Below are 12,548 nucleotides of genomic sequence, written 5' to 3'. Positions count from 1 at the left end.
CCCAGAAGGAACTCATCTGTTACCACAGTGAGATCTGGGTGGGGATTGGAGAGGGGTCTGCCTTTGATCAAATTGCTGTCTGTTAGACACCACTGTACGGTCTTTCGCAGTGCCCTCTGAAATCTGAACCAGGTCGGTGAGTTTTCCTAGATGATGTGCCCATTGCAACTTCAGGGCCCACTGCAAAGCCCACCTGTGCCACCGTGCATGGTCCACTAGGTGGATTACATGAGGTCCAACAGCTTCAGAGTCATTTTCACCAAAATCCAGGATAGAGACTGAAATATCAGCATCCTAGCCTGAATATCTTGGACTCACCTTTCGGGAGGGTAAGCCGGAAACTGCCCAGTGTCTAGAACCGCTCCAATGAAAGGGAGCGTCTGAGAGGGGATCAGGTGTGACTTCGGCATGTCAATAGTGAACCCCAGCGAATTCAGGAGGTTCGCCGTAGTCTGGGGGTGGGAGACAACTGTTTGGGACAAGCCCACCTTCAACAACCAGTTGTTGAGTTCGGGGAAGACTGGAATCCCTGATCTCCGCAGATGGGCAGTGAACACCGCCATCACTTTTGTTAACAGCCAAGAGGCGCTGGTGAGGCCGAAGGGGAGCATTGCAAATTGAAAGTGCTCGTGGCTCACCATAAACCGCAGGTAGTGACGATGGGCAGGCAGGACGGGGATGAAAATAGATATCCTGCAAGTCCAAAGCTACCATCCAGTCTTCTGAGTCCAGGGCACACAGGACTTGAGCTAGGGTGAGCATCTTTAACTTCTCAGTTTGAGTAAGTAGTAGAGGGCTTCGAGGTCAGGGATAGGACAAAGGCCTCTGTCCTTCTTTGGGACCAGAAAATAGCAGGAATAGCAACCACAGCCTATTTCTGGCCTGGGAACCCGCTCTAAAGCTCCCTTGGCCAAGAGAATCTGGACTTGCTTGCTAAGCAGGGCAAGGTGATCCTCCGTAAGTCGACCGTATACTGAAGGCTTAGATGGAGGGGTCGTCTCGAAGTGGAGGGAGTAGCCCCTTCGAACGATTGGCAACCCCCACCTGTCTGATGTGATGTTTCACCAGTGGCTGAGATGATGGCATACTCTGCCGACTGGCTGTGAATAATCCTGGGGTATCGTATTAGAAAGGTTTTGTGCTGCAGGACGGGATCGTGGCTTTGCCTGAATTCTGGCCCCCCCGACCCGCTGCGTTAGGGTGCACCACGTCCACGCCTAGCAGAGGTTGCTGAACTTGCGGGGTCCGCTGGCCGGAATAGGGTTGGCGCGGTTGGTAGCCCCTTCCATAGCCACGAAAAGAAGATGCGGGCCGGGAACTTGTGGTGAGGCCCAAGGAATTGGATGTGGCTCGCAGGTCCTTAAATAGCTTAAGGGCAGCATCTGCTTTGTCTCCGAATAGACAGGAGCCATTGAAGGGCATGTCCATGAGGTTAGCTTGGACATCCCCAAAAAATCAGATGTTCTCAGCCAGGACTGGCGATGTACGGCTACCGTCATATAAATCACTCAGAAAGGAGGGCAGAGAGTGGATCCACAGCCTTTGCTGTGCACCATGCCACAAATCTGTTCCACCAGCAGGCGTATACAGACTTTGTGGAGGGACGCCTGGCTGCCAGAATCACATTACAAACTTCAGGAGGCAAGTCAAATGGCCTCAACTGTCGCCGCTCAATCTCCAAGCATGGAGGTGGAGACTGGACAGGTTCGGGTGGAGGACCGTCCCCTGCTGCTGCGACAGAAGGTCCTCCTGAAGAGGCAGACGAATTGGGGGATCGACAGACATGCGGAGTAGCTCGGGATACCAGTATCTTAGCGCCCAGTCCGAAGCCACAAGGATAACTTGGGCCCGGTCGCGTCTGATCTTCTTCAGCACTCTGGAAAGAAGTGGTATAGGCGGAAAGGCGTATAACAGACCGCAGCTCCACTCGCGACGAAAAGCGTCTCCGAGCGAGTGCCGCCTTGGAAATTCCAACGCGCAGAACTGATGACATTGCGTGTTCTCTACTGTGGCGAATAGATCTAACCAAGGCTCTCCCCACTGCTGAAAGAGGCCTTGCGCCACGTCAGAGTTCAGACGCCATTCGTGATCCATCATGCACCGATGGCTGAGTTAGTCCGCCCTGGTGTTCAGAGAACCTGCCAGGTGTTGAACCACCAGGGTCACGCCCTGATGTTCCAGCCATTGCCAGAGGCGCAGAGCCTCCCGGCATAGGGTCCACGACCCATCGCTCTGCCCAGTGAGTCTGTGGTATCCAGTCCATACTGGATGGAATACTGTGCCGCATCTCGACCCTCCGCAAGGGCTTGGGCGAGTTTAGTCCGGGCCCCTCTGGACATTGTGGCAGCACGTCCGCGACCGTGTCCCACTGAGAGTGGGTGTAACGGCCCAAGAGGCACGCGGTGTTGACTGACCGCAGTCCCAAATTCAGGGAGGAGAATACCTTTTTCCCGTATTGTTCATACCTCTTGGATTCCCGATCGGGGGGAGCCGTCGGGAATGCGGTCTGGGAGTTAGAGGCCTGGATGACCAGGCTCTCGGGTGGGGTGGGTGGACAGGAAGCAAGGGTCGCCCTGAGCCGGGTGGTGGCACCTGGCCACGTTCCTATCTACAGGTCTGACAAGGCCTCATTAAAAGGCAGCAGAGGCTCGGCCGAGCTTGCCTGCGGTTGAAGGACCTCAGTGAGGAGGTTAGTCCTCACGGCCGCGACGGGGAGCTCAAGGCCCAAGGCCTTGGCAGCCCGCGTCAGCACCACACTATAGGCAGCCCCCCTCCTCCGTAGCCACGGTACGAGGGGAGACAAAACCAGTGTTGGACGAAGTGTCCAGACAACTGGCCTCCCCAAGCTCACCTGTCCAGTCCTGAGAAGACCGGCACTCACGTGCCAGAGGGTCCTCGGACCCCTCCCAATCCTCCTCGCCACCCATCACCTGGTACTCAGGTTCAAAGGATGGGGCCGGGTCATAGAAATATAAATCTCCAAGCGGCGTCGAATACGGCGCCGCTCCAATGCCGGACCCGAATAGAGGGTAGGACCGTGGACGACGTCTTCCTGGGACGGCGCCGGGGCCAACACCCTGGGGGCCGGCGCCAGCGAGGTCGCGTGGTCGACCCGGATCCGAAGCCGGAACCGGCTGGGCCCTGCGGTGTCGGGACCGAATTCGCCGGGGCCGAACCCCACGACGGCGCTGGGGTGAAGCACCCGGCTCGTTTGGGGACCCAATTGGGGCCGCTTGGCCCGAAGGCGCCGCGGAACCCGACGGAGGATTGAGCGACCTCATGGCCATGAGGAAGGCGTCGATCTCCGGCGTCGCGTTCTGCCCAGGGGCCGGCGGGTATGGAGCAGGCCGCGACGCCTGCGGCTCCGGTGGAGCCACGAGGGCGGTGTTGCCCGAACCCCTGGCACGTCGCGTGAGCGTCAGGGGAAGTCAGAAGAGCGATGTCGCCTCTTCGACTTCTTGTGCCTCTTACCCGAGTACTTCGAGCCGGAAGACTGATGACGACTCCCGGAACTGTGGTGACTCCAGCCCCGCGACCGGTCCCTCGACCTCCTTGCGGATCGGGACCTCGAGCGGCGCGGAGCTCGAGTCGCTTGCGGGACCGCTCCCGTCTAGCTTTGGACGTCAGGGCCCGGCAGTCGGAGCAGGACTTGTCGTCATGGTCGGGGCCCAGACAGTGAAGGCACCGGTGATGGGGGTCGGTTACCGACATCATTCGGCAACAAGCGGCGCAGGGTTTGAACCCGGGCATCCCTACCGGCACTGTCGGAGTCGAGAGATTTCGAAAGGCGATCAAAAAGGATCGAAAAAGTTTGTCAAAAATTGACTATGGGTATAACTTTTTCTGCGCGGAAAAAAGAAGAACTGACGTCAGCGCGCGAGGGCGGCATCTAAGTACTCCGGCGACGTCATCACAGCGCCAACGACGGGCGCCGAGCTGCAGACGACGCCTACCGACGCGCAAGCGTACTGCTACGCAAAAGTTTCCGGATCCAGTCTGACGCCTGGGGATATTCTAAGGTAAGGAATCTAATACTAACCTGTTTCTTCCAGATATCTCCAGCCTGAATCCGGATAAGTTGAAACCGCTCTAAAGCACCAGGGGAGGCAACCTTGGCTCGGATAAGTAAGACCCCTGCTCTGTATCTTTGACCCACCAAAAGCTGACATAATGCTTAGTTCAACTGCGAAAGTTTGCTGTACGAGTCAGAGATTATCAAACCCAATATAACTAGAATATATATCAGCAAGCGGCCATTACCTATGATAAATATCACAATAATACAATTTCTTTTCAGCAAAGGTTTCTCATTGCCATAAAAAAATGCAAGCAAAGCAATTTTGAAATTAAAATGGCAACTCAAAATCACAGTAAGAATGTCTGCAGTACGTCTTTCCTAGGGTTTACAAAGTATTACCTACAGCAAAATGTAGATACATTAACGTACACACATACTAACCTTCAAGCTTTTGCTTTTCTCTTTCTATGGCTGCTTGCAGTGCAAAATTTTCTTTATTTTTCGCTTCAATTTCTTCCAGCTTTCTTCTTTGCTCCTCCTTTTTCTTTCGTCGTTTCTCCTTTCTTTTCTCTCTTTTAGCAGCTAAAGCAAGGCGTCTGCTTTCTTCCCTAAGCTGAAGGCAAGAAATCACTTGCAGTGTTAAACATTAAACATACCTTAAAACTACAAGAAAAATACTCAAAGATTCATTTTTTATTTTAACAATGACTTAATTATGTAGCTGAAAGCTTTAATGCTTCAGTGTGCAAACTCCATCATATGGATTATATTACTTACCCTGTAAGCTTCTTCCTTGGTATGTAGTGCTGTAGATTCACATGCAGTGCATAAGTGCCCCATCTAGTGTTGGGCTCGGATGATTTTAAGTTGTTTTTGTTCCAAGAAGTTTTCTTCGAGTCACAAGGTTGTGTAACTCGTCCTCTTGGTAATACTGCACATGGTCATCGAATCCCTTGCCAGATTGTTTTGTCGCAGATAGGCGAGAATGGTGTTGTGGAATGTATCAGTAATGAGATGTCCATGCAAGTAATGGGAAATAAAGTATGTAAACTGCAACCTACATAGGGTTCTGGGGAGGAGGGAGGTCGCACAAGAAACTACTGCACGACATGCCAAGAACAAATGCTCACAGGGTAACAACCTGTTTGAAGCATGTGTGCTGCAGATACACATACCTTGCACAAACTATTAAGAAGTCCCTCTCCCTAGGCAGTGGTTAACCTGTGGGAGTTGCAGTTGTTTGAAAAAGAGTTTTTAGTACAGCTTGGACAACATTGGCTTGTTGGTGAGCAAATACACCTACACAATGTTTTGTGAATGTGTGGACTGGACCACGTTGCTGCTTTACAAATATCAGCAATTGGAATGTTACTTAAAAATGCAATAGAAGCTCCTATCTTGTGGGTAAAGTGAGCTTTAGGCCGAACAGGTAGAAACCTATAAGCTTTAGCGAGCAAGTTACTTACCTTTGGTAACGCAATATCTAGTAGAGACACAGTCTAGCCACAGATTCCTTAAAGTTTGATTTCTCCCCAGGAGTCAGACTGGATTTGGAAATTTTTCAGCAGTACCTCTGCACGCTGGGGACAGCGGTCTAAGAGTCCGTGATGAGTTTGACTCCGGTTGTGAGGTCAGTGGAGTCATGTAATTTGCCCCCGGTGCGCCAACGTCAGATTCTTCTGTGAAACATTCTCGGTTATAAGGTGGAGTCACTATAGAAACTGGCTGAGGAAATTGAGCCCAAAAAGTTCAATGTTCTTTGAAACAATAGCTAGGAAAGTCATGATCCATGAGGTAAGACCAAATTGTTTGTTGAATCATACCACTACATGAAATAGGGTTAGTGGTGTAAAAAATCAGTGCTGAAAAAGGGTATAACCCATACAACATAAGTCGTTCGCAGTGAGGGGAGGATGGTTAGGATGTTAAGGAATCTGGGGATAGACTATGTCTCCACTAGACAATGTGTTACCAAAGATAAGTAACCTGTTCATCCCACCCGAAGGGTGGGGGGGGGGGGTTGACGAACTAATGCACAAGTTACTACTTGTGTAACGTTTTATCTGTAAGAGACATTAGTTAGTGATAGATTCCTTACCTTGGAATATCCCCAGGCATCAGACTGGATCCCGAAAGTTTTTCGTCAGCAGTACCACTGCGCGGCGCTAGGTGGCGATGTGTGGCTCCGCGACTGTCGCTGGCGTCGTAAGCGCTGAGATGATGTCACAGAGACTACTTAGGCGCCACCCATGCGCGCCGATGTCAGTTCTGTACACAAATTTCCGCGCCAGGAACGCAGAGCCATGCAAGAAACTGACCACTGGTGCCATGAAACTAGGGCCCTGAAAGGGATGACCTTAACCCTAGAAATCAGTTTGCAGAACGGGGAGGATGGGTGGGGTGGTAAGGAATCTGTCACTAACTAATGTCTCTTACAGATATATCGTTACACAAGTACTAACTTGTGCATCTGATAGAGACAAGTTAGTGATCGATTCCTTACCTTAGTATAGATACCCCAGCAATACCAACCCGGTGGTGGGTCTGCAAACAAGATTACACCAGAAAGTCACAGAGAACAGAACGGCCAAAGAAGCAGTCTCTCTGAACTTGACTGTCAAGGCAATAATGCTTGGTAAACGTGTGCAGTGAGGCCCACGTAGCTGCCTGACAAATGTCCTGCAAGGGAACGCAGCGGCCCAAGGCAGTAGTGACTGCCGTTGCCCTGGTAGAATGGGCACGCAGCCCCACAAGAGGCTCCTTCTTAGCCAACGAGTAACATGCTTTGATGCACAGAACGACCCACTGAGAGATGGTTCGTTTGTGCATGGCCGGACCTTTTTTGGCACCCACGTAGCCAAGAAAGAGCTGGTCATCCACCCGGAACTGTTGTGTGCGCTTCAGATAATACGAAAGTGCACGTTTTGGGTCCAGACGGTGGAGCCTCTCCTCCTCTTTTGAAGGATGCGGAAAGAAGGTGGGCAAAGTAATGGTCTGCCTGATGTGGAAGGGTGTGACAACCTTTGGCAAGAAAGAAGGACAGGTCCTTAAAACCACCTTGTCCGGATGAACAGAAAAAAAAAGGATGTTTAGAAGAAAGAGCCTGGAGTTCACTCACTCTTCTGGCAGAGGCGATAGCTACCAGGAAAGCAGTCTTTAGAATGAGAAGATGTAAAGGACAGTTATGAAGGGGCTTAACGGGAGCGCACATCAGATATGTTAAGACAAGATTTAAGTCCAATTGAGGCATTATGAAAGGCACAGGAGGAAATGTGTGTGTAAGGCCTTTCAGGAAACGGTTTACAACCGGGGACATAAAAAGAGAAGGCTGATCTGGAAGCCTTAGAAAGGTGGAGGTGGCCAAAAGATAACCTTTGATAGTGCCCAGAGCAGCGCCCTGCTGGGCCAAGGATAATAGGAACAGAAGGACCTCAGAAAGAGGGGCAGAAAGGGGAATCCACAGCCACAAATTTGTTCCACCTGCAGGCTTATACCGTCTTAGTGGAGGGACGCCTGACTGCCAGAATTACATCACAGAGTTAGGGAGGAAGATCGAAGGCTATCAACTGTCGCCACTCAATCTCTACGCGTGGAGGTGGAGGCTGGACAGGTTTGAGTGGGGGACTGTCCCCTGCTGCTGCGACAGACGATCCTCCCGAAGTGGCAGTCGGATCGGGGGATCGATCGCCATGCTGAGTTGCTCGGCATACCAATATCTTCGTGCCCAATCCGGAGCCACTAGGATGACTTGGGCCCGGTCGCCCCGAATCTTCTTCAGCACTCTTGGCAGAAGGGGTATAGGCAGAAAGGTGTACAACAGACCACAACTCCACTTGCGTCGAAAAGCGGCACAGAGCGAGTGCCGCCTTGGAAATTCCAACATGCAGAACTGATGACATTGTGCGGTCTCTTCGGTGGCGAATATATCCAACCAAGGCTCTCCCCACTTCAGAAAGAGAACTTGCGCCATGTCCGAGTTAAGACGCCATTCGTTATCCATCAAGCACCAGCGGCTGTGTTTGTCCACCCTGGCGTTCAGAGAACCTACCACGTGTTGACCCACCAAGGTAATGCCTTGATGTTCCAGTCATGTCCAGAGGCGCAAAGCTTCCTGACATAGGGTCCACGACCCCACCTCGCCCTGTTTGTTGCAATACCACACGGCGGTGGTGTTGTCTGTGAACACCTGCACTACACTTCCCCGGATAGAGGTAAGGAATGCCTTCAGTGCCAGACATATCGCCCGAAGCTCCAAAAGGTTGATATGGAGCCGGGACTCCCCCGGAGACCAGAGGCCTCTGATTTCTGCCTCTCCCAGTGGCCGCCCCACCCAGGAGGGACGCACCCGTCACCACTGTGTGTCTGGTTGGAGAAGGGAGAGGGATCGGCCATTGACCGAATCGCGATTCGTGAGCCACCACTGCAATTGTCGTGCAGTGCCCTTTGAGATCTGGACATGTTGCCCTGATGCTGAGCCCACTGTAACATCAGGTCCCACTGCAGAGCCCGCATATGCCATCTGGCATGTTGCACCAGCAGGATGCAGGAGGCCATCTGGCCTAGGAACCGCAGGGTCATCCTGACTGAAACCCAGAATAGAGGCTGAAAGATCGGAATCATAGCCTGAATATCCCAGACTCGCAGCTCGGGAGGATAAACCCGAAACTGCATCGAATCCAGAACCGGTCCGATGAAGGGGAGGAAGGGGAGCTTCGGAGAGGGACTCGGGTGCGACTTCGGCACATTGATGGAGAACCCCAGCAAATGCAGGAGGTCAGCCGTAGTCTGAAGGTGGGTGACGACAGCCTGGGGCGAGTCTGCCTTTAACAACCAGTCGTCGAGGTAGGGAAGGCTGACCCCCCTGACCTGCGCAGATGAGCTGCGACCACTGCCATCACTTTCGTGAACACCCGAGGGGCGCTGGTAAGACCGAAGGGGCGTATGGCATACTGAAAATGCTCCTGGCCTACCGTGAACCACAGGTAACGCCAGTGGGCCAGCAGGACGAGGATGTGAACATATGAGTCCTGCAAGTCCAACGCTACCATCCAGTCTCCAGGATCTAGGACAGCCAAGACCTGAGCCAGAGTCAGCATCTTGAACTTCTCCTTCCGGAGGAAGCGATTGACGCTCCTGAGGTCCAAGATGGGGCCCTTGCCCCCTTTCTCCTTTTTGGGGACCAGAAAGTAGTGGAAATAACGTCCTACTTCTGGCCCAGGAACATGTTCGATGGCACCCTTGGCCAAGAGGGCCGCGACTTCCTGTTGGGGAAGTGCAAAGTGATCCCCCGACATGCGATGGAACTGAGGAGGCATGGCTGGTGGGGTAGACACTTGAAGGGGAGGGAGTAGCCCCTTCGGAGGATTTGCAGCACCCACTTGTCTGAAGTGACAGAGCGCCAGTGGGGGAGGTGATTTTGAATCCTGCCTCCCACCGGAGTGGGGTGCACCCCAAAGCTTGGACTAGGAAGGCTTTGAGGCGGATACTGTGGGAGCAGAGGTGCACTGACCCGCACGCTGGCCCCCTGTGCCCGCGCTGAAATTGGTTCTGCGCAGGCTTCTGGCTGAACGAACGTGTAGGGGCGCCCCCTTCCGTGTCCACTAAAGGAATGATAGGTAGACGTGGCCGGGCGTGTGGTGGAGAGACCCAAGGACTTGGCTGTAGCCCAAGAGTCCTTGAAACGCTCCAGCGCACTGTCTGCCTTATCGCCAAACAGGCAAGTACCATCAAAAGGCATGTCAACAAGAGCACTCTGGACATCCCCTGAAAACCCTGCGGACCGCAGCCAGGCATGGCGTCGCAAGGCTACCATCGTGGAGATGGTTCTCCCCAAAGAATCCGGGGTGTCCAGCCCACACAGAATGGCGAACTTTGCAGCATCTTTCCCCTCCGCAACAGCTTGGGAAAGTACAGCCCGAACCTTCTCTGGGCACTGGGGCAGAGCTTGCGCCACAGTGTGCTACAGTGTCCCACACAGTGTGAGAGTAGCGGGGCAAGAGGCATTGGTGTTGACTGACCGCAGCACCAGGCTGGCAGAGGAAAACAACTTCTTGCCAAACTGCTCCAGTTTATTCGATTCCTTATCCGGCGGAGCGGTAGGGAATGCACTTTGGAAAGTGGAGGCCTGAATGACCAGGCTCTCCAGGGTCGGATGATTTGTTAAAAAGGCAAGGTTACCAGGTGCCGGGCGATGACGCCGGGCCACGTTTTTATCCACAGGAAACACTGTGGTTGGTCTAGACTAGGTGCCCATCAAAACATCCGCCAAGGCCTCATTGAACGGAAGCAGAGGTTCCATAGAACTTGCCGCCGGCTGAAGCACTTCAGTAAGGAGGTTCGTTTTGAGGGTAACAGTAGGCAGGTCAAGGTCAAGAGCCTCAGCTGCTCTACGGAGCTCCACAGTATATGTGGTGAATTCCTCCATGACAGTGGGAGGAGACACGAATCCAGGTTCAGAGGAGAGGTCAAGGCCACCTGCATCCTCAGAGTCCTCTGCCCACTCATGTTCGGACTCACACTGCCGTGGAAGAGGGTCCTCTGACCCCCCCCCAGTCATCCCCCTCCTCACCGGGCCGAGGCACAGGCGGCAGCGGCGGGGGAGGTAAGGGGAAAATAAATACTCCAACGGTGCAGGGAATGGCGCCGGTCGGCTCCATGTCCCAATTAGGGTCCCAAGCTGGAGTAAAATTGCACAGAAAATCAGGCATAGGTGGAGGTGGGACGAACGGAACCCATTGCAGTGCCGGAAACGGAGCCGCAGAGGCCGGAGCTGCCAGCGGAGGACCTTGCGGTGCCAGGCAGCCGACGGAGCCGGTGGTAAGCAAGGGCCCTCAATAGGCACCGTGGGGCCCAGAGGCGCGACGGCAGGAGCCCTTGGCCTGAAAAGGTGGTCCATGGCAGCAAGAAACTCTTGCACCTGGGCCGGAGTCGCCGACGGACCCGGATAGGGTGGGTAGGCCGCGGGATTCCCAGGCTCCAACTGATTCGCAGGAGAAGGACCACTGGCCCGCTGGTCGGCATCCGGAGACCGACGGGGGGACGTCGGAGAGCGTACGCGCTTGTTCGACTTTTTCTTGTGACGTCTCTTACCCGATTCTTAGGTGGAAGACGTTGACCCAGAGGAGTGATTATGATGGCTCTGCGGTCGGTCCATCAAGCGACCTGGACCTCGAACAGCACGGAGACGACTGCCGGGCTCCAGCAGCTTTCGGGACCGCTTCAGCAAAGCCTTCGGAGCCATGGCCAGACAGTCGGAACATGACCGGGAGTCAGGGTTGCTGTCCAGACAGTAGAGACAGACACCGTGGGGGTAGGCCACCAACATCATACGGCGACAGGCCCCGCATGATTTAAACCCAGGTATTCCTACATGGCACCAGGAGTCAAAGACTCAAAGGAAGTAGAGACAAAAGTCTCAAAAAAGTTAGTCAAAAAGTGACTAAGGTACACGCTCTAACCGGATCTGCGCTTGCTGGCGCGGAAAAAGAAAGAACTGACGTCAGCGTGCATGGGTTTCGTCTAAGTAGTCTCTGTGACGTCCTCTCGGCGCTTACGACGCCAGCTACGGAAGCGGAGCCGCACAACGCCACCTAGCAACGCGCAGGGGCAAATAAACTTTCCGGATCCAGACTGACGCCTGGGGATATTCCAAGGTAAGGAATCTATCACTAACGTGTCTTTCAGATCCTGCACACTTTCTCAAAGAAACCCAACCAGTCATGCATAGGGATTAGATGAAAAAGAGCATGAGATCCTTATAAAAACTGTGGCAAGGACCACAGGCAATGAGAATAAAGCAACCCTGCAGACAGAAAGAAATCATCCCCCCAGGGCAGATGAATTATACTCTCAGAAGACAACAGTAAATAATAGAACAGTAGTACATGACCTCTATAGGGATGAAATGAGCCTATGGACTAGAAAGCCAGTATTAAAAAGAACCTGTCCCAAGAAATCCAGAAAAGAGACCTTCCAGGACCAGCTACATTAAAGCCTAGATGAATAAACGCATTTATCATTAAGTCAGGAAGACCAGACCAAGTACAACAAGCATTTGCAATGCAATAGGTCTCGTATTAGGAAAGTTTGAGCTATTTGTCTTGTAAATGACATTTTTTTAAATTTATGTGTTGGTTTTGAAAATAGCTAAAATAATAGCTTTGTCATTTACAATGCCAATAGTTATAACTTTCGCAAATGTGACACCTATAGCATTTGTAATGCTCAGGCAATAACAGGGTCTTTATTTATACAACCGAAGGCCCCAGAGACTATGCAGAGTTATGAAGTCTTGCGAAGATATTGTGAGGCAGGAGGGATGTGTTTGAAAAGGCTCTGGAGTCCTGCCAAGCAGAATAGTAGCTCTAGAGTGTGGGCTTCACAGAGGATCAATCATGACGTCAACAAAGACATGTGTTGGAGGTTATTCCCTTTCAAGTGGAACAAAGCGGAAGTTACATCATGAACATGTTTTGCAAGTGCCTTGCTTTTCCCAGAACGTCCACCACATTAACCGAAGCACTGCACTTCT

At 52.7% G+C, this 12,548-nt stretch overlaps 1 protein-coding gene across 19 annotated transcripts in view; it reads right to left on the bottom strand.

The window, feature by feature from the left end:
- LOC147727467 (ankyrin repeat domain-containing protein 17-like) overlaps nucleotides 1-12,548 on the bottom strand; it is a 1,323,072-nt gene that overhangs the window by 359,465 nt on the left and 951,059 nt on the right. For all 19 annotated transcript variants that reach the window (XM_086961534.1, XM_086961542.1, XM_086961537.1 and 16 more), the window contains one exon: nucleotides 4,460-4,631. In XM_086961534.1, the coding sequence (XP_086817660.1) occupies nucleotides 4,460-4,631 (172 nt within the window). The remainder of the gene's footprint in view (nucleotides 1-4,459; nucleotides 4,632-12,548) is intronic.

This window comes from Lissotriton vulgaris, chromosome 3_1 (assembly GCF_964263255.1).
Source record: "Lissotriton vulgaris chromosome 3_1, aLisVul1.2, whole genome shotgun sequence".
Classification (NCBI taxonomy): Eukaryota; Metazoa; Chordata; class Amphibia; order Caudata; family Salamandridae; genus Lissotriton; species Lissotriton vulgaris.
The sequence above is the reverse complement of the archived record's forward strand: the minus strand, read 5'-3'. Positions and strand labels throughout refer to the sequence as shown.